Genomic DNA, 22,474 nt, shown 5'->3' with positions numbered 1-22,474 from the left:
TGTTGAGATGTGTGTGTTCAGTATAGTTTACCTATGGGGCGAGACACAGACGTCATGCCCAGATACAGCACATGAAACTTCTGCACCAACTCAGTCTTTGGCATGGGAAACTCTGCAGAGAGAAAACACACACACACACCCAAACACATTACAACACACACGCCCAGACCCCACAGGGAATTCTATCATGCCACAACATCTAACGCAAAGTTCCAAAAGGACAGTCCACACTGATATATTGGCTTAAACTTGGGAAATAAACAAACACTGGTGACTATTTTAATATTTTAGGGTGCTGTTGACATGATTAAATCATGAAAAATTGTTCACACACAAGCATGCAGACTTTTTCTACATGAAAATCCAGCTATGCCTGTTTACACAATGGCCTGTAGGCAAAAGGATGAGTGAATGGGGATGATCAAAATCTTGTATCACCTGCTTCTCAACTCATCCGAAGTTAACATCATACACCCGTGCAGATAGCTGCTTAAGCTTGACATGACTTGATGATTTTTTTTTATCCTCCAAGTTTTAAATGATGACATTATAGAAATCCAACACAATACTAGAAAGGGCCAACTGAAGAATCAACTACAAATGATGATATTAGTAATGAACTATACTACTATACTAACTGCTAACTATTTGATGTTTGGCTAGTCAACATGGATTTGCAAAATAAAAAACAATTGCAACATGGAATTCATTATTATTGATTCAAATAAAATGGTCATTATTGTTGAATTGCACATTCAGTTTATTGGTAACTATTTATACACAAACCCAACTCTGCAATGTATAACTGTTATAACCTGTTTTAAGGGTACCTAGGAGTTTAAGATGCTAACCATGAGAAGCCATGGGCTTTTGTTTGTACTCATTAACACAAAATGTCCCAAAAATGTTCTAATGAAATGTTAAATAACAAAAGATCAATTCAAAATTACCACACAGGTAATTACAAATTGCCTACATTAACCCACTATGTACAATTTAAAGTGTTCTGACTTTACCCCTCGGGAGTTGTTATAAGTGGGAGATAAAGCAAATCTGAATAATTAAGATGCTATAATTATTTAAAATTATATATTTAGTTATATATATACACCACATAATGACTTTAAAGTAAGGACTTTAAAGAGTAACTTATTTGTTTAGTTTTTGTGCTGAGCTTTGTTTGAAGTTCAACCATATACATACAAGGGTGTGCTTTGTTCACCTGTTACACACCCTGGTAGTACACCTGCTCATCACGTTATCAAGGTGAATGTTGAACCACTGGAGGTCAGTTACTTAAACCGATATAACAACTACACAAACCAGCCTACATTTGACATTTCCTCAGTTTTACTTTCACCATTTGCACAGTCCACATCTTAATTCCGGATTTCAGAGATTACAATTCACCACAACTGACATTCCATGTGGTCAGTATGGACTAAATAAACCAATTCAATCAGAGGTAATGGCTTTAGCCTGGATTCACCTCATCAGTGTATTCCATGAAAAATCCCTAATATCTTACATTCAGTATAAATGCCAAAGCTTTGAAACAGCAGTTACATGAATGAGAACAAGAGGTTTTCACACTTTCATTCCATATTAAAGTAGAGCTCACAGACCATATCAGATGTGGACAATAGGACCATCATCCTGGTATTGGCACTCATCTAATAATTTGGTGCTAATCTCCTAAAATGTTCCCACACAGGATTGCGCATTCCCAGCTACCCAGAAATTGATTCAAGGCAAGAACTAGAACTGTTTTCCACCACTGACTATAGCCTCATGTCCTGGTCTATCCAGTGTAAGGCACAACTCTCTCACCTGGATACCAACTGTTGTCTTTCAGTTAAAAGACTGTGAGTTCAGGCAAGTAATAGGTTAAAGATGTGAGGTATGTTTCACCAATACGTTCTTTGATCCTGGGTTGGGATGAGTCGTGGAGCACCAGCTCACCTGAAAGAACACTATTGGGTTTTAATGAGGTCCACTGCCTCTGTTAGTAAGAGCCAATGAAGTCTTTTATATTGTTGGAGCTCTGTACCCCCACACTCAGCAGATACACACAACCAGCTGAAGTTACAGTGGAGGAAGATTGTGCAGGCGCTTTTTCTCTTTCTTTCTATAATTACTGGGGCAAGCGGTGGGACTTAGCAAAATAGGAAACGGGGAATAAAATTAGTGCTTGGTGGATAAAACTCCATGATTGTGAGCGAGTTGTTCTGAAGTCAGCATTAGCTGTGTGTACTGAACCACACACTGTTATCTTTTCTAATAAAAAATGTTCACAGTCACTCCTGAGGCGATAAAGGTCTTAAAAACACACATATATATGGTTTCGATGTGAAGATGCGTAATGTAGACAAAAATCACAGCAGGGAAGAAACACACAGCTGACAAATCCTATTCTCTCATGAGGAACTCTAAAGAAACAAACTCAAAGAAAAGATGTGTGCACTGTGTGCTGTGTGTGTGTGTGTTTGTGTGTGTGTGTGTGTGTGTGTGTGTGTGTGTGTGTGTGTGTGTGTTGTGTGTGTGTTGGTGTTTGTGCATACCTGTAGGGTACATCAGAGCCGGTCTGGGAGGAGCTGCTAGCTGCAGCCTTGGCACTTTTTCTTTCAGCCATAATCTGGAAAGAAAGGGAGGGAAGAAAGAGAAGAGAGGCAAGAAAAAAAGAAGAAGACAAATGCGACCAGAATGGGATAAGATAAGAAGAGAAAAAAAGACATGGTTGAATGGACACAACAGCGTAAATAAGCATGAGAAATAATGACACAATTTAAATGATTAGACATCAATTATATATTTTTGTTATTGTCAACGAATTCCATGAAAAGACCAAAACCAACAACGTGTTCCTCCTTTTCTCAATGCTTTCCAACTTCCTCAACCCATTTATTTCTACTGAGATGTATGTCTTAAAATCGGTAACAAATCTATAATTTATTTTCCTAAAACAGCTTGGCACTGTTGTTGTTAGCAAATATTAAACTGTGTTTTTGGGAACTATTTTCAGCCATATTGGTGCGCTAGTGATGGAGTATGTGAATTGACTCAGAATAAACTACAGGACTCGTATTATCATTTTGCAAAATAGATTTCCCCCAGTGCAACGGTGTAGCTTACTAATGTGTTTTAATAGTTGTTGGACAACAATGGAGCTGCATGCTCACAGGAATATGCTGTATGTCTCGGGCTTTGCCTACACGTATTACTTGTAGTACATCAATTTACTGTTGGTTTTGGTCTTATTATAGGATTTGACTACAATACGAAAAATATTAATATAACCAGCCTTATCCTTTAAACCTTGTCTTCCAAATGTTACGTACATTATATTAAATTCAGCTGTCTAAAAAGACAGCCTCTCTCTTTTTGTTTCTCTTCTGCTGCATTGTACACACTGTTTAAACAGTGTTGAATAGTCTGCATGGCCTCTGCACTGAGCTGCTGCACTCTTCCTGCTACAGACACTTGATTATTGTAGGTGTCATTTCTCAAAGTCTATGGTGAGTCTGCAACTCTGCACACAGGGGAACATGCAAGAAGAGCACCCCCCCCCCCCCCAACTGCAAGACTCAGTCACCGTTTCTACGCTGCAGAAAAGAGAAAACACCACTCTGTTTAAAATAGGCGGTGTGAAGAGTCATGGTCTTCACAAAAATATAGACACACAGATACACACTATTCTTCATTCAGGTATACGACAAGAAGAAATTACAGTAAGAGGAAAAAACTCTCTCTAAATGGGTCAACATGTCTCTTGGGGAAGATCTGTGTTCCAGGTATTTTCATCTGTTACAAGGTCACTGCTGGACTAAGGACAGGCTGGTTTATCACTTCTTCTTTTTTTTACATATACTATGACTCTTATAACTTTTTTGACATACTGTACTATGACTTTTTCATGATGCCATAAAATGACTTTTTTGTCACTGTTTTTTCATACTACTACTACTTTTACTATACTGTGGCATATCCGCACTTTTTTGACATACTGTAACCTTGATTCTTTCAAATTCCATATAACTTTTTTATCACTTTTTGACCTATAACTATTCATTTTATATAAATTTTTTTTTAGATCTACTAAACTAGACACTTATATCACTTTTTTTTACATGCTATACTATGACTTTTTATGACTATTTTAACATACTATATATTACTTTTTATCACTGTTTTTGACAACTATACTATACTTTTTTGATATACTATACTGTTACATTTTCAAACAAAAAGTGACTTTTTCACTTTTTTCAACATATCACTCTATGACTTTTTAAGCTTTTTTCATATGAGTTTTTTTATCACTTTTTTGACAGTATACCTTGATTTTTTTTCTTCGAAATACCATACTATTACTTTATATCACTCTTTTGGGCATGCATACTCTGACTTTTTTCATTACTTTTTCTCACTACTATACTATGCCTTTTTTGTCAATATTTTTGACATGTTATACTATCTCTATACTAGGACTTTTTTAATACCTTTTCAACATACTATACTGTGCCTTTTTTGTCACTGTTTTTGACATGCATACTATGACTTTTTCAACATATGTACCATGACTTTGTTCCATTTGTCATTTTCTATCAACATACTATTCTATAACTGTTTTCAATGTATATTATTTAGAGGCACAGTGGTTGGCACTGCTCCATAGAACTAGCAATAATCACTGCAACTCTGTCTCAGGATCGATTCCCTGTCTGGATAGGTAGTATTCATGACAATTTCTTCGACATGCCATATTATGACTTTTTTCAACATGCTATACTATGAATTATTCAACATACCATGCCATGACTTTTAAGGCTTTTTTTCAACATACGATACAATGATTTTGTTCAACATACTAAACTATGACTTTATATCACTTTTTTGACATTATATACAATTACTTTTATAATCACTTTTTTAAAAGTACTAAATTATGACATTCACTTTTTTCAACACACCACACAAGACTCTTTAATGGCTTCTTTTACATACATTCTATAAGTGTTTTCATCTAAAACTGTTTGGTGTACAGTGTTGGTTAGCACTGCTTCATCATAGAACTGCGTTGTCATTGTAGACTCTGTCCCAGGTTCATTCCCAGTCTGGGTAGGTCCTTTTCATGAGAATTTTTTTCAACATGCTACAGAATATACCATGATTTTTTTTTTTAATTTTGTCATTTTCTTTCACCATGCTATTCTATAACTTTTTTCAATGTAAATTATTTAGTGGCACAGTGGTTAGCACTGCTCCACAGAACTAGCAAATGGTCACTGCAGACTCTGTCCCAGGATTGATTCCCTCTCTGGGCTTTTTTCGACATACCATGACTTTTTAATGTTTTTTTTTCCGACATACTAACTATGACTTTTTATACTACTATACAGTGACATTTTCATCCCTTTTTTACATACCATACCTTGATTTTTAAAGATACTATACCATGACCTATTATCCATTTTCTTTTAACATACCATGACTTTTAATGTTTTTTTACATACTATGCTCTAACTGTTTTCAAAAAATCTTTTGGACATACTTGGCCTTTTTTCAATATTTTTTCAACATAGTATACTAAGCCTTTTTTTAATAATTCTTTTACATGGTATTCTACACTCTTTTATCACTTTTTTACATATTATACTAAGCCTTTTTTGTAATTTTTTTACATGTTATTCTATGACTCTTTTATTACTTTCTTTTAGCATACTATACCATGCTTTTCAATTTTTTTCAACACGCTATACTATGACTTTTTTGACCATGCCATGATTTCATGGTTTTTTTTTTCTCGACTTTTTTGTATACTATACGTGACATTTTCTGCACTTAATTGACATAATATTCTTATGCTTTTCTATACATACTATACTATGACATTCGATCACGTTTTTTTAACATACCATAGGTTGATGTTTTTCAAAATACCATACTATGACTTTATTTCACTTTTTCAACACCGCTATACTATGACTTTTCATCACTTTTTTCAACATGCTATAATATGACTTTTATGAGTTTTTTGGACATCCTATGCTGAGCCTTTTTTCAATACTATACTATGACTAATTTTTCACTTATTTTTAACATACCATGCTGTTGAAAAGAAATGGCATGAAAGGAACCTGGCCGACTGCGAATCAAACCTGGGTCAGAGTCTACAGGGCTATTGGCTGGTTTCTGTTGGAGTTGTGTTAACAACTGAAACACTCTGCCATCAAAGACATTGTTGAAAGAGTTGAGCATAGTATGTTGAAAAAAAAACCCATACTTGTCAATAATGGGTTTTTTTCTACAGTCCCTGACAAAAGTCTTGTCGCTTGTACAAATTGACTTGATTGCCGCTGAAATATATTTCTAATCAAGATTTATTTACAAGAAATGGCTCATTTTAATCTCACACGCTTTTGTAATAATGTTCACGTGCAAAAGAAACTGTCAAAAAGTATTCTAATATTACAGCTTGGTAAAGTCCATTGAGTCATTTTTGCAGACATGAGTGTTGTCGCCTTGTCATATGAGCTTCACCTGTGACTAATAATGGATCAATTAGGTCTCAGGTGTGTATAAAACAACCCCAGTACCATACCTTCACATCAACTGCAACTAGACATCTGCAAACTGCCTAAGATTCACCCTGAGTAAAGTTTTGATTATCAAGAGGCTGAGAGACCAATCCACTGCTGATGTGGCAGACACTTCAATGTGTCTCAGCGTCAAGTACAAGGATAAAAAAACATTTGAAGACAACTGCTCGAGAGGACCGTTTGTTGGCTCGAAAATCCAAGGCCACCCATTTTCCACTGCAGCAGAGCTCACACAGACCTGGTCCCCTGAAGTCCCTGTGTCAACCAGAACGGTTTGTTGGATTCTGTCTCAAAATGCCTCCATGGTTGAATCAGTGCCCAGAAGCCAGCACTAAACAAAAGAAATTGAAACGCGTGTGGCATTTGCCAAGGCCCACACCTGCTAAAGGATGGATGCTGGAGAAGTGGAAGAAAGTGGATTTTTCAGATGAATCTTCTGTTGATTTACACCACAGTTGCCGCAAATATTGCAGGAGACCTATTGGAGCCCGCATGATCCAGATTCATCCAGAAAACAGTGAAGTTTGGTGGCGGAAAAATCATGTCTGGGGTTACATCCAGTATGGGGTGTGCAGAGATCTCGCGGGTAAGGCAACATCAATATTCTCAAATACCAAGAAATCTTAGCTACCTTATATTCCCAACCATAAAAAAGGCCAAATTCTGCGGCAGGATGGTGCTCCATCGCATACTTCCTCTCCACTTCAAAGTTCCTCAAGCGCAGAAGATCAGATGCTCCAGGATTGGCCGCCCAGTCACCAACATGAACATCAGTTAGCTATTTGTAGGAGGAAAGAGGAAGCAGGAAGACCAAACCAAAGAATATTGATGAACTCTGGGAGGCATGCAACGCTCTCCTAGCTATTCCTATGACTTCAATACATTGGATGAATCCTTGCCAAACCGCATGGATACAGTCCTTCAAGCTCATGGAAGTCATACAAGATATTAAATTTGAACTCACAGCACCACTATTTAATTTGCTGACATATTTTAGTATTTGCAGTAAATTTGTTCAATTTATCTATAGGCGACAAAACTTTTGTCTTGCCAAAATTTGACCTTTCTCTCTTGTTTAAATAATAAATATTTTTTTAGTGAAACTATATTATTTCAATACATTGCACATCATTTGGGAGGGTTTTAGCTTTTCATATGAGCTATTTCTTACACCAATTGATTAATTAAAAGTCAGGTTAATAGCAGGTGTTTCTACAAAATAGATAAGCGACAAGACTTTTGTCAGGGACTGTACATACTATGCTGCTTTAAAAAACAACAACATTAATGTCATGATAATGTTTTTTTTTTCATGAAATAACTGGCCTTTAAAAATAAAAATCTGCCCGCTTCTATGGGAATTTAACATAGGGGTGTGTGTACTTATGCCCCCTGTATTTAGGGTAGAACATTATTATTATTTACAATACATTATTCATTCACAAAGAAAATTGATGTCCTTAAAAGGTTGGATTTTCCAATTTTTTTTTAATTAAGGCATTAAGATCTATTTCCAAAAGATGTTTTTATATATATATATATATATATATTTTATATATATATATTTCTCTTTTTAATCGACTTTAGCATGGGTGTGTAAACTTATTCAAGCCACTGTACTATACATTTTTATGTACTACTGTACTTTGTACATGGGGCACACGCTCTACTAGGTGAGCTATTTTTTCATCAGTTTTTGTCATGTTATACTTTGACATTTTTTGACATAATATATACTATTACTTTTTAATGGAGTTTTTCAATATGCTATGACTTTTTGTACATTTTTTAACATACTATACTGTTACAATTTTGGACATATTCGTGAAAAAAAGTGACTTTTTTAACACTTCTTTCTTCACTATGACTGTTTTATCATTTTTTGACATGCTATACTATGACTTTTTTTCAGCACTTTTTTGTGACTTTTTTACTATATTATGACCTTTTTATGACTTTCTTGGACATAACTTACAATGACCTTTTTATGACTTTTAACATACTATATTAAAAAATGTTAACACTTTTTTTCGATAAACTCTACTACGACTTTTTTTTCATACCTACAGTATACCATGACTTTTCAACATGCTATACAATGACTTTGTTTAAAAACCTATTTTTTTAAGATTATTTTTGGGGCATTTTTGGGCCTTTATTTTCACAGGACATATGAAGACGTAAAAGGGGAGAGAGAGGGGGAATGACATGCAGCGATGAGCCGCGGTTTGGAGTCAAACCCTCGGCTGCTACGTCGGGAAGCAAACCTCTATATATGTGCGCCTGTTCTCCCAACTTAACTAACCCATGTCAAAGGCACATGTCAGAGCTTCTTAATCTCAACTTTAATCATCTATTCAAAAATCTGGGTAATTCCATTCAGATAATACAATAAAAAGATAAAATAGCATTGTCTACTGGCTGGTCACAGTGGTACGTGGTGTCCATGAAGCTGACATATAGGCAGGTTGCAACTGGGCTTAAACTGCTACTAAATAATAATTATTAAGGATCAGACATTATTATTATTATTATTATTATTAAGGATCAGACAGTGCTGGCTCCAGTGAGGAAGATTTAGCCACTGATGCAAAGTATTACTCTGCAGTGGCCTTTGATAAAGCCTCAGTCCTCAGTGGTTCAAACTACATAGATTCTGATACTATTTGTTCCAGTAGAAGAGACCAGTGCTACTTAGGATGACACGACTCTAGCCATCTTTGACTTGTATGATGGAGTCTCAGGCACTGCGCCTTTAAGTGATGAAGATTCAGACACTACTAATCAACTACAGCCACCACTTATTCATTTGATGGAGCTGCAGCTGGCAGTAGACCTGCTGATCTGTGTAACGTCAACATTGACCCTGACAAAAACCGCCAGCAGGAGAATCTGTTTCTGAAGACCTGCAAATTTTTCTGCCAAGCCAAAGGGTCCATACATGGAATTCATCATAAGGATTGATTCACAACAGACCCAAATGATTCCTCTTTGCCTGTCTTTGTGGTATTATGGTGTAAAGTGCACCAGTGGGAGGACAGTTGCAAACAGACGTACATAAGTTTCATTCAGAAGAAGCATTGCCAAGTAAGTTGTTGGTCTTTTCTTGGTATTTGGGTCTTAGACATTGTGCTGAGAATAGACGTCTCAGAACCACATCTTTTTTGGCGCAACAGGCTTGTTTACTGCACCCTATAATCAGATGTGCATGAGCCTACTATGAGGTGGGTTAGGTGATCATCAATGCGTAAAATCTGGAAATATGATGTGACCCTGTTTTATTTCATAGGTATTTCCCGTTGCATATATTTATGTGTAACACACACACACACACACACACACACACACACACACACACACACACACACACACACGCACACACATACACTGAAACTCTGTAACCTGAATCTTATCTTCTCTCCCTGCTGTAAAGGCTCTTAAACATTCTCCTCTATCTCTCTCCTCCTTTGTTACTTGCCCTGAAAAGCGGCATTGAGTTTGTGAAAAACACTATATAATTCAATTTATTATATTATTATTATTACTTCTCAAGCAAAAGATAACATAAATCTTGTCTCTTGCCCTGCTATTAGTTCTTCTATAACATGCATGCAGGAGTTGCATCTAAGTTACAACCTTAGAAAGTACCTTTAGATAACTGCATCATCAGAAAAGAGTTTTTTACTCTTTTCAACAGTGACTCTGATTAAAGCTTGATAGCTTGTTTCAGAGTCCCAAATAAGCTCATTAATGCGGAGGCAGCTGCAGTAATGACACCCACCTTGGAGCAGATTTCGTGGAGACTTGTGGCGATGGCTGCGGCAGGGGTGTCACATCGGAACACGTGGCACTTCAGCACCCGCGTGTTTTTGTCTCTCGCCACATAGGCAAAGTCCCTGAAACACGAACAGAAGACACATGACTTTCTAATGCAAGAAACAAACAAAAGACACCTTGATGCACCTCTACAGCACATGTACCAAACATTTTTGCTTTGTTAAAGGGGCAGCAAGTATGTGGAAGGAGACGTAAGTTAACAAACCACAATAACTATCAAAATGAAGTGATGGAGAAAAATTAATAATTTTGAAGAAAATCAAAAAAGTTAGAAAGCAGTTCGCCAACGTCATAACAAGGAAGCGTTTTATCTTGTGGCATGATGTAATCGGTGTATGTATGTGTCTGATGAGGGTGATGGGAGAGAACCATTTGTGGTTTTTAAGGGCTAAGAATTTTTTTTATTATCACTGAATACTATCTCTTTGTAAATTCCTCTTAATAACATTTGTTCCATCACATAAGTGTTATGGGATGGAACAAATGTCTACTCCATTCCATATATTGTATGTGGGAGAGTCAGGTTTTATCCACTTAATGTTATTACACTGAATAACTGCCACTTGCTGGTTTTTCAACAAAATAGATTATAGTTTTCCTCTCAAAGCCTCCTGGTATGACTCCTTGGAGAGCCTCCTTTACATTTTGTTGCATATTTCTGTTAGATTAAACGTCTTCCCAGAGGGCACATATCATATGAAGATATGATTGCCAAATTTGTATTTTGTATTTTTCATTTTTCTTGAGTTTGTTGGATCCAATTTTTGCATTATCAGCAGCCTATTGAAATATCTAATATTGTAATATATTACTGTCAATTTGAAAGCCCACCCAGGATTTGAGCCAACATCTTATTCTCATTCCCGTCATCAAGAACTGTTCTATTGAAGTGGGCTTTTAAAATCATTTTTCTTCATTCTATATGTGTTGTCAGGTAACTCTTTGCATACATCAAAAAGGAAACTAAAACTGTCCACACCCCTATCTGCACCTGTTTGTGGTCAGCTGTTCAGCAATGCAATAAAGAGCCAGCCATATGAATTTCTAGAAATAAAAATAAAAAAAACACCCAGTATTATTACTCCATTTTGCTTCATGATATATTTACCTATTTCTTGTGAGGGCTCTGCTCTAATTAGCGCCCTCATCTATTGTGAAAAAGTTGCTTCATTATTTGTGTTTTAACAGCTCTGTCATAAGCTTTAAGGGTGTTGCTGTAATTTCTTGTACCACAGTCAAAGGTTTTTGATAAATAGATTACTTAAAGCCCCTTTAACATGTGGCATGTTGTGTGCGGTTGCTCTGTAAACTGAAAGAAGAGGTTGGCACACATAAGCATACGGGAAGGTAGATGTGTGTCCTAGTCCCCGAGGAAACTATGTGCTGAGAACTTCACAGTGGTGCCACATGGGAGAAAAATGGAGAGTATGAGGGTGAGACTGAGAGAGGAAGCTCCACCAGGAAAGAAACCTTCTGCACTAAGTGGGTGGGAGATGAAACACAGCTTGTGAGAGATACTATATGCACACACACACACACACACACAAAGATGAAAGAAAGACACATTTCTTCCTCATTAACAGGTGAGACAAACTGCAGAACAAAGAGGTAGATGGATGTGTTTCCAGGCAGGACTGAAATGATTGAGTGAACAGACAAAGCAAGACACACACACACTGTACACTCCTGAATAACCATAGACACAAACAGAAATATGACATTTATCAAAGCGGGCTCTTTGTGTTTATGAGTCCATTATCCGGACTGTCTCCTCTGCTTAATTGTGTGCTCACAATTTGGGTCGATAATGCTCTGCGCCTTTGGCCAGAAAGAAAAGTACAATGATGTGTGTGTGTGAGTGTGTGTGTGTGTGTGTGTGTGTGTGTTTGTATGAGTCCAGTGTGCTTCGTTCAGGGACATTTGAGCAGTGTGTCACCAAAGCAGCATGAATGGCCTTGCCTCTCATACTACAAATGGTTCTTTTATGACTTCTGTTCCCTCTCTGGGGGATCAAAATGCTATAAAACAGCATGCAACTCTTAAGAGGAAATAGCCTGTGGCCGGTCTGGCTTGCTGATGATTTAACGCCAGTGATTTAGACCTTCAGTAGTGCTGTGGCACTCCTGTAAAGAGCAACAGTGTCTCTGGGCGAAGCAAAGCCACTGAATTGATACCTGAGGTGACAGATGTGATTGCGCAAGGGGGGGTTGGGGTTCTTGGCACAACGATTACTGAAAACAATGGAGAGACACGGTCACACACCACGAAGAGCAGTTACCTTTCTCTGGGTCCCGGGAAGCAGAAGGGAGGTGGGAAAAATGAGGGAGGAAAGCAAGGAGGAAGAAATGAGTGTGGTGAAGGAAAAAGTAAGGACAGAATAAATTAGTTAAAGAAAGAAAGTCAGATGGTAAAAAGTAAAAATGGAAGTATGAGAAAATTGTATTACACCAAAAGATGAAAAGGGAACAGAAAACCGGGAGCAGGAAGGTGGAATGGAAAAAGCGAAGGGGAAAAAACAAGAGAAATGTTAATACATGTGACATACTGAGCCAGAAACAGACACAATGTGTCACAAAAGTGTGTGTGTGTGTGTGCCCACGCACTGGAGCTCAGGTCTGTGTACTTTTCCTTTTAGTGGCATAGCGTTCCACTATATTATGAAACAACCCACTTTTCCTGTTAGATGTTCCAACACACACACACACGCACACGGACAGGCACACGCACACGCACACACACACACACCTTGTTGTTACTGCAGCTTTCCCTCCCCCTACTCCCCACTTTCCTCTACCTTTTCCTACTCTCAATCTCTCTTTCATCCTGCCCTTTGCATTCACTCTTTAATCTTCCTCTCCCTCTCCTCAGCTCAACCCTCTTCAAACTCACAATCTTTCATTACCACAATAGTATAGGCCCAAAAATAAAGAAAGATGCAACACAGAATGATTCATATCAACAGTCTAACTCATCACAGCCGCTTTATTTCATGTTATAGTCTGTGACACTCTATTATCAGGAACAATTGAAAGTAGGCACAGGCTGGATGAAGAACAGAGGGCTAATTCAAACATTGACTGCCTTTGATTCTTTGATGATCTGCTTAGGAAGACACAGTCTGAATGTGTGTGTGTGTGTGTGTGTGTGTGTGTGTGTGTCTCTTCTCTCTGTGTTCAAATTTCATTCATGATTTTCTATGCTATGAGTCCATTTACTTGCCATTCTGCTTCCTTCTGCTCCATTTCTAATTCAGACTCCATGCCTCCTTCACTGTCCGTCACTTTAGTAAAATTGGATTTCAGTGTCGAAATTCTGAATGGCCCTAAAGCTGCTCTCTGTACATTCCTCTGCAATGTACCTCTTTCTTCTATTTACACAAGTGTCAGGCTGAAAGTGTTGCAAAGGCTTTGTTACTGATAGACGAATCACATCACACCTGATTCAAAACCAGGACAGACTCTTACCTCCCAAAAAACACAGTGTTGACAGCATCACACTGACCTTATTTGACTTTGACAGCACTGAGACTGAGACAGCAACATCTTGAAATGTATCTGTTTCTGTTTGTGTTTTGTCCTTTCATCAACACCAAGCCAGTGTGTTTTTTCTTACCTGATAACTAAGCATTTCAAAAACAAGGAATATTAAGCTTTTAAAATACAATGCCTTGAAGGAGAATTCCAGTGGATTCAAACACATAGCTCTGTTGTCTGTAAATTTGGAGTGCTCTCAGGAGAGAGAAAAACGAAACCAATCAGTGCTGCCTACATCGTGTTATCCTCCTGCTGGCGTTAGCACCCGACAGGCTTAAACAGGGCAAGTTTTAAATGTGTTTTTAGCATCTAAACATGTTCAAAATGTCATTAAAAGTGCCTTTTTTACCTTGTCAGATGAATTCTCAGCCAAAAAATGGTGATTTGATGAGAATTTCAGTGCAGCAGCACAGGTAATCCTGTTTATACTGCTTAACTGGTAGCATTTATGAGCTGTGATCGAACCACTAGTTTATCATCATTCAGTTGTCAAACAGAATCAAAACATTTCTGTAAATGGAAGTGCAAGTGTGTGTGTTTGGCTGTAGTATAACACTGTGATGATGGCAAGCAAGAGCGGACAGAACCGGCAGAACCTCACGTACCTGAGATATTTTTGACCAGCCACTAACTAAACTTAGTACAAACTTTCAGAGTATTAAAAGCACTTTTAATTTTCATTTAAATCTTCAAATACATATTCTGCAATATTCTACTTCCTACTCCAACTCCCTACATTATGCTCCGATGCAAAATACGTAGTTCTAAGTGAGTGAATACTAAATTAATTTTTTTTGCCTACAAAATAAACTACTTTTGTCTAAAAGATTTGAATCAGCTTAAAGAAACCCTACAATCAGTGTGTAATGTGTGTTATCACTGAATATAAAGTCAGCATAAGAAGTAGTAAAATCTCCACAAATACCCTGCTGACACCTGCTTGTTGGCTGTAATGCAATCTTTTAAGATCTGCCGACCAAATTAGGAAACAAAAACAAATGTAGTAACTTTACTATTGGTTTGAAACTTTAGATCTTCAAGAAAACAACCTAAAAATAGAAGTGTGATCACTGCTTGCTTTTACACATTTACAGCTTTTTCATAAATAGGTGGCTTAGTGTGGGGACACAAAAGAGAGGGAAAAAAGAGAGAGAGCGCTGTTGGCTTACTTTAAGGAGCAGTTGTCCCCGACCTCAGTTAATGGAGGGTGTGACACATGGTAGAGAGAGACAACAAACAACAGAAGATGAATGACACCTCAGAGATGGCAGGAAGGTGAGGAGGGAGGAGAGATAGATACAATGTTGAGAGAGGGGATAGATAAAGGCTAGAGAAGCCACACTGAAAAGGTGGGAGTGAAGCAGATAGGAATGGCAACGAGGTGAGAGACTCACTAAGGGCTGAATGGTGGAGAGGAGGTGGAGAGCAAGAGAAAAGAGGTACGAGATGAAAGGTATGAAAGCAGATATGTGTTCAAGCAATACTCTCTCCACTCGTGTGTGTTCTTTCTCTGTGCTCCACACATTTCCAGAGCAGAATAATGGATGACTGACTCCCTACTACCAATCTCTCTTTGATCCTGATGGCCGTGAGGCAGGCTCGCCTGGAGAGGATGCGTACAACTCTGAGATTAAATGAGGTCATGGCTGCTGATGTATGATGAACTACGTTTGAGGTAGTCACACAGAACCGTCAGTGTCTGCAGCTCTGACATCATCCCACCATGAGTACTGCAAACAGCATTGTGTGTGGTGGTAGCATTAGCATATGTACCACCCTTTCATATTTAACCATGGTTTCAGGTTTTCATTTCTTTTTTTGTGGCTTACACTTTTATTTTTTAAACAACATACAAACATACAATTCTTATTGAGGTATTTAATGCATGATGCATTCCCACATTTCAGTTTAGATCAATACACCTGATTTTTGTTTCAATTATTGCTGATGACAAGTGCTGATGATAAATGTAAGAAGAAAAAAATCTATAACGCAAAACAGTGTAAAGCACGGATTCTGAGACTAGTTGTGAAATTGATGTCTTGGCCTCCATTTTAATGGTTTTCTGCATGAAATAATACTATTGATTGTTAGTATAAATGCAAGAAGGCTGCAACCAAAGCACTCATCTTGTAAAGTGGTGGTCAATGGGCTGAAGTTTTAAAAGTGCATGCAAAATGGCCAGTTTACTTTTTTTACAGTTTATTTTTATTTTGAAGCTGGGGTTTACATATGAATCATTCTTTATTGTTTAATTAATCAAGATGCATGGGTAAAATATTAGTTGATTTTGTATATTTTCTGGGTAGCTAAACTGTGTGAAATAAACAGATACACCACATGATGTCACATTGTTTATTTCAGCAGTTATTCATAAAATTAAGAACATTACAACAGTAAAAAATTAAATAGGCCCACGAATGTGCTTTGTGTTCAGTGAGTGTTGATGGTTTTGCAGTGTTTTTTCTTCTTTGGCTTTTTGCCCAAAACACTACAATTTGCAAATGTAATGCTCAATAATTTAAACTATTTTCACTGATCATACTTTATCAACTAAAATACAAGTTTCAAACAAACTTCATACAGAATTACTTGACTATGCATCTTCAGGTGCTAAAATGGCATGATAAAACTTAAGTGGCCACAACTGCTGCAGTAAAAGAGGCTTTTGAAGAGGCAGTGAAAACAACACAAACGTAAGTAGTCCCCAGCCTGCTCTTCTTTCTTCTGCTCCGTAGCTTCCAGTATCGCTCAGCAGAGACTCGTGTCCTCTCTAAACCATCTGTCACGTGTGCACACAAACACACCGAGCGCTGTGGTATCACACACACTTCACACAGACTTCAATTATCAAACAGCTTTTCAGAGAGTGGCTGGGTAGTGCCCGGCCGCTATGCTAATGGACTTACATATGCTAATTGCACAGCCAAATGCTGATTAGAAATGTCTAAGGAGGAAGTTCTTGTGACTTTCCTGTCAGCAGAAAGTAAACGAGGGAAAGTAAAGGGAGGGCCAGGTGTTTGTAGAGTGAGTGTGTGTGTGCGTGCATACATAAGGGGAAATACAGTATGTTCTACATATTGATTGTAACTGAACTGGTAACTTTATGATCATGGACAATGTTGTGACTTTGGCATCAGTCCAAAGTGGATGTGGATCTGGTCCAGTTTCACAGTGAGATTTAACGCTGAGCTGTGACAGGTAGATTAGAGTGAAGACAACAGCTGGATGGTGGTTTAGAGGAAAGCCCTTTCATCACATTGTAAAGAGAATAAAAAACACCTCGCAGGGATGTATTTATATTTAGCAGCTGTTTACCTCCAAACGTTCTCTTTTAAAAGGCAGGTTTTTCTTGCAACAGCTGGGGGAGACTCTTTGTTTTATAAGCTTACTTAAAAAAATGATGTAGCGTGGAATCGCCCTCATTAAAGGAAAGCACTCTGTAATTTTTTTATGATGAAAAATATTATCACTAGGAAGGCAGTATGAACACAAGAAGATGGCAGCTATAAATATATTCATGAGAATTAAAAGAAGTAGTAAAAGAAAAATCCACCCTAAAGCTCCCTTTGCAAGTGTTGAAAAAGTGAACAGACATTTCTGCTGTCACGGCCTACAAATGCATTTTTATTTAGACCTATTTAAATTTTGTTGATGGACCTTCTTAATATACATGCATTCTGCATAAACGTTCTCCACTTGCATTTGTTCAAACTTAATAAACATCGCAATACACTGCTGTGAGGAAAACAAGTGGTGAAAATGGTGTTAGCAGAAAACATGTTGCCCATGACTGAAGTTGATTGTAGTTCATTGTAATGTATTGTAGAATATGGTGATAAAAAGCCTAATAAAACTCAGAGATAAAACCAGAGAGAGAAGAGATGCAAAGTAAACACTTTACAGAGCCATTAATAAGACTCTACAGAGCTGCTGACAGATATTGGCTTAGTTTTACAGTGCTGCACTATTGATGCAATGTTAGTGTCCACTAACTGGTTTTTACAGTTGTGTCATTAGCATGCTAAGATATCCAATATTCTAATTAGACGCTGAGTAATACCGGATTTTTAAGGCCAATACCATATCGATATTTGAGAGTCTTAAGCACCTGGTCCCCTACATGCATGCATACACAAAGGTGTACTGAGCAGAACATTTTACAAGTGGAAAAATAAACTTCAGTGAATGTCAGTGCTCTATTAATATTAAGTCTTTGTACCTAAATAAGGCTCCATGCTGAAATTCTTTCCATCTCCCTTTGTTGTTTGGAGTTTTTCATTATATGAATTGGAAGAATTAGACAATGTCATATGTTTTATAGATTTCAAAGCCATCTGAGGCAAATTTGTGATTTTGGACTTTATAAACGAATTTGACTTGACTTGGTGGATAAACTATGTAATGGTGATAAAGTTTCTAAATAACCTAAAACTTAAGGTGCCTTAAAATATCAGCCTACTGATGTATCTATAGGATTTTTTATTTTCATTTTTCATTTTAAATCAAGGGTTTGACATTTTGGGAAATTAGTCCTGCTGAGAGATCGATGAGGAATCTGATACCACTTATCAATGTTTCCGGTTTAGGACTTCTGAAACGACCGAGCGGTGTGAATGATAGGTGTAAACGTAAGAAATGATTATAGTTTTTAAACCAAAACGTAGCAATGTAAAGTAGCCTAAAGCCAATTCCCACTTGACAAAAAACAACAACATCCACTAACATCTGGCTTTTGTCTTTCATGGGAAAGGTTAAAATCGGCACCGAGTTTAAAAGAGAGCCTGAATAAGTAACAGTTAATCAAATTAGAGCAGTAACCACATTGACTCCATGCTGCTTTCTACGGTTTATTAACCCAGTTTTCTGCCGCATTTGTGACATCAAAGGTGACACACAACATAAAACCCTGTAAAGGCATTCTCTGCTAGCAATGGAAAAGGAATCTGTTTTTAGCAGAGTTTCCTGTTTTTAAAAAACCTGCATGTCCTAATTTTGGTGGAAAAAATGGTACAATAAATAGTCCCAGTTTTAGCTCCCCTTAAAACACACAAAAACAATTAAAATGGCATTGTGTATATTGATTACTGTAAAGTAAACACATAAGACACTTGGTGTAATTCAATAACTGTGTTTTGAACAGAGCCAGGCTAGCCGTTTTCAGTTTTTAACGCTAAGCTAAGGTAATCACCTAATGGCTCTAGCTCCATACAACACAGGCAGTAGCATCAATCTTATCATTTCTCCTTAACTTTCTGCATGAAAACCAAATTTTCAAAACCATACTTCCCAAAACTATTCCTTATCTAGTGAGGTGGCACACTCAGAAATGTGTCAATGGAGCGGGATATTGGAGTTAATTTGAATCTCAATATAACAACACCAGTAAAACCACAGATGCACTGGAGTACTTAAAGTCTGTGTGACAACTGAGCAGGGTAAAGCCCTCTGCGACCTGGTGAATTAGTCATGGCCCACAGCCATTAGGCCTAATGTAGAATGTCTGTGCGTAATTACCTCTCTACACCGTAAACTTGTTTACAGCACCAAGATGAGCAGAAAAAATGAGCACCCAGGGCCAGAGGGTGCAGCAAAGGAGGAGGATTGATATATTCATAATACACACGGTCTCTCTTTGCACACACACTCACAGGGAGACATACACAAACACTTAACACAATCATCAATATTGCCCAAGGCAGCAAAGAACTAGGACAGAATCAAGTGAAAATAAAAATAAAACTGTTGTCTACGGTTTATTAAGCAGCATACACAACACACAGAGCTGCCTGTGTGATTTCAGCAGACATTTGACGTTGTTAACAACAAAGGCGATGCATCAGTATGATTCATCCTCAGTGCCTCTGCATCATTTCTAAGAAAACGCACAGATTTACAAAGCTGATGGTGAAAATTGTGTTTTACTAAAAGGGAAAAACACACAACCCCAGTTTATGTTCATGCAGCTTTGTGACCCAATTCCAAGCATTCGGTGTGGAAGAGGCAAATGACAGAGGGAGGGGCAACAAGCTGAAGAAGCACATACAGCACTCATGTGTCAACACTAGTCGTATGTCATTACATATTTAAGAGCAGAGATAGGTGGGTGGGCGAGATGGAGAGACAGAAAGTTTGTGTGAGGGATGAGGGGAGAAAGAGTGATTCTGGGTGGGCGAGAGAGAAAGATGATGTCCTGCTGTTTTCTGCTCTTGATCATTTATACATCATACTGCTCTGGAGAGAGTGTGTATGTGTGTGTGTGTGTGTGTGTGTGTGTGTGTGTGTGTGTGTTTTGTGTGTTGTTCACAGCTGCGGATATTCTCAACTGAGACAGAGCTTCAGTGAGATGTCTTTAGTATCCACCCCCCCTCAGATCTTACTAGTGGTGTGTGTGTGTGTGTGTGTGTGTGTGTGTGGTGTGTGTGTGTGGTGTGTGTGTATATGTGTATGTGTGTGTGTGTGTAGGTGTGAGAGAGAGCGAGAGAGATAAATACAGTGTGTGGGAGAATGCAGGGATTTGGTGTCAAGTAAGTGTAGCGTTATGCCAAACTCTACTCACAGTGCAGTTGTGATCATATGTATGTAACCTAATTAGCTGCCTGTGTCATAAATCATTATGTTTCATGCACAAAGCATACAATAATTAGCTGTCTCTCTCCTTTTACTTACAGTGGATGTACTGAATATTTTAAAGGGTCAGTTCACCCAATTTACAATTTCGTTTTCTTCTTCATATATTAACTATTGAGCAAGTGATCCCAAAACCGACATTTATTTACAGGCTTTATTTGAGTTGTTAAATGAAATGTTTTGTTTGGGTGAAACAATCTCATTACAACGTTCAGTTAGTAGCTGTTCTAGAGCTTTCAATCATATCATCATGGTCTTCCTCAGCTGGAGAGTTGGGCCAGCTGTCTAAAAAATAAAGATGTTCACATTTAGTGTTTAAATTATTTCACAAGTTTCACAATATAAATTTCACAAAGAAATGAAAAGAAATCTGCCTTTAGTTTTCCTTTGAGTGGACCCCAGGAAAGAACAGTTGTTACATAACTGTAAAAATTGTAATAACTGATAAAATAATACTAAATAAAGAATTGGGACTCTTTTAGTAGTTAAAGTTTTTACCTGAGCTTATTACACTTACTGGAAGTCTCTTTGGACAAAAGTGTCAGCTAAATGAAATGTATGTTAACTATTTGCAAATCATTTTTGAGAAAAGTGATAAATGTATGCTTCTAAATTCACTCTGTCAAAATAAATAATTTAAATACAATAAATGAGATATTGACTTAGAAATAACTAAGAAGAGATTAATATACAACCCCATTCGTTTATTCTGCTTGGCCCATCAACAGCCGCCCTAATGAAAACATAGTATAAAACCTACACTGAGCACTTCAAACATGTTGAGTATTAAAATGTATTGATCTTAAACAGTCTGTAGCCACCGCTGCCGTCTGGAGTCTGAATAGATAGACAGGCTACAGGCAGACACTGACTGCACCGGTGTCCTGCTGTGTTCAGCCCTGATCAGCGAACATCAGCATCACCTCACATCACTGCCCGCCACGGCTCGGGACCAGCGAAGGTTTTATCGGGAGGAGATTTATTGGCTGGTGGGGCAAGGGAAGGGATCTATAGGAGGAACAGGAGGAGTAATCCGTCAGGAAGACAGGGATTACAGCAGGTGTGCCTAACAATGCTAATGTAAGAGAGAGAGAGGGATGGTGAGGGTAAATGCAAGAAAAGATGGAAGACATTTTTGTTGTGTGTGTGTGTGTGTGTGTGTGTGTGTGTGTGTGTGTGTGTGTGTGTGTGTCTGACTGACATATGACTCTGTGCTGGAGAGTGAGTGGGGACACAGCTCTGACCATAATTACCCTTTAGAGAATAAGGGTTTCTGGGAGGCTAAGAGGACAGTTCCTGACACGAGGTGCGTGAATGTGTGTAGAGAATGTGGGAGTGATGAATTATGGGTAGATGGAAGGAGCTGGCGTGGAGGAGCAATGACTTACAGGGAAAGAGAGAGGTCTGTGTGGGGCTCAAACCGGAGCAGGAGTGGCGAGAAAAGGCCATCAATCACTGTGGCGTCTATCGAGTGGGTCTAGGTATTCGGGCCCCGTCCCTGTGGGCCGACAGAGGGGGCCTTGCATGTTAATTAAGGTTACACAGGCCTTGACATCAGCAAATAAGCTGCAGCTCAACTGGGATGACTGGAAGAGCTGGGCTGTTACAACCCAAGCATGCACATACAAGCTTTCTTCATTGACATAAATGGAGGTGATCACTAGAGTGTGTTCAGACTTAAAATATTAATGGTACTGGAGGCTTGCGTGTCTCTTTTTTTTTTCTTCTCTTCTCTTGTCTTCTCTTCTCCTTATATTATTTAAGAGATATATAAGGAGATATATATATATATAATATATATCTCCTTATATTCTTCTCAATTCCTCTTTTTGCTCTTTTTCTGCATGCCACGGCTGTCCACAGAAGGTCAGCAGT

The 22,474-nt window shown here is 38.0% G+C and overlaps 1 protein-coding gene across 5 annotated transcripts in view; it reads right to left on the bottom strand.

Annotated features, from left to right (window-relative positions):
- Window positions 1-22,474, bottom strand: part of apbb2a (amyloid beta (A4) precursor protein-binding, family B, member 2a) — a 45,725-nt gene that overhangs the window by 9,112 nt on the left and 14,139 nt on the right. For 3 of the 5 annotated variants that reach the window (XM_032528603.1, XM_032528602.1, XM_032528601.1), the window contains 4 exons: window positions 12,715-12,720; window positions 10,381-10,495; window positions 2,562-2,635; window positions 29-113 (listed from right to left, as the gene is read on the bottom strand). In XM_032528603.1, coding sequence (XP_032384494.1) covers window positions 53-113; window positions 2,562-2,635; window positions 10,381-10,495; window positions 12,715-12,720 — 256 coding nt within the window. In that variant the 3' untranslated portion in view covers window positions 29-52. Of the gene's footprint in view, window positions 1-28; window positions 114-2,561; window positions 2,636-10,380; window positions 10,496-12,714; window positions 12,721-22,474 lie in introns of those variants that run through there. The other 2 variants (XM_032528604.1, XM_032528605.1) reach the window with 2 other exon arrangements.

This window comes from Etheostoma spectabile, chromosome 10 (assembly GCF_008692095.1).
Source record: "Etheostoma spectabile isolate EspeVRDwgs_2016 chromosome 10, UIUC_Espe_1.0, whole genome shotgun sequence".
Lineage (NCBI taxonomy): Eukaryota > Metazoa > Chordata > Actinopteri > Perciformes > Percidae > Etheostoma > Etheostoma spectabile.
This window is presented reverse-complemented; position numbering and strand designations above follow the sequence as displayed.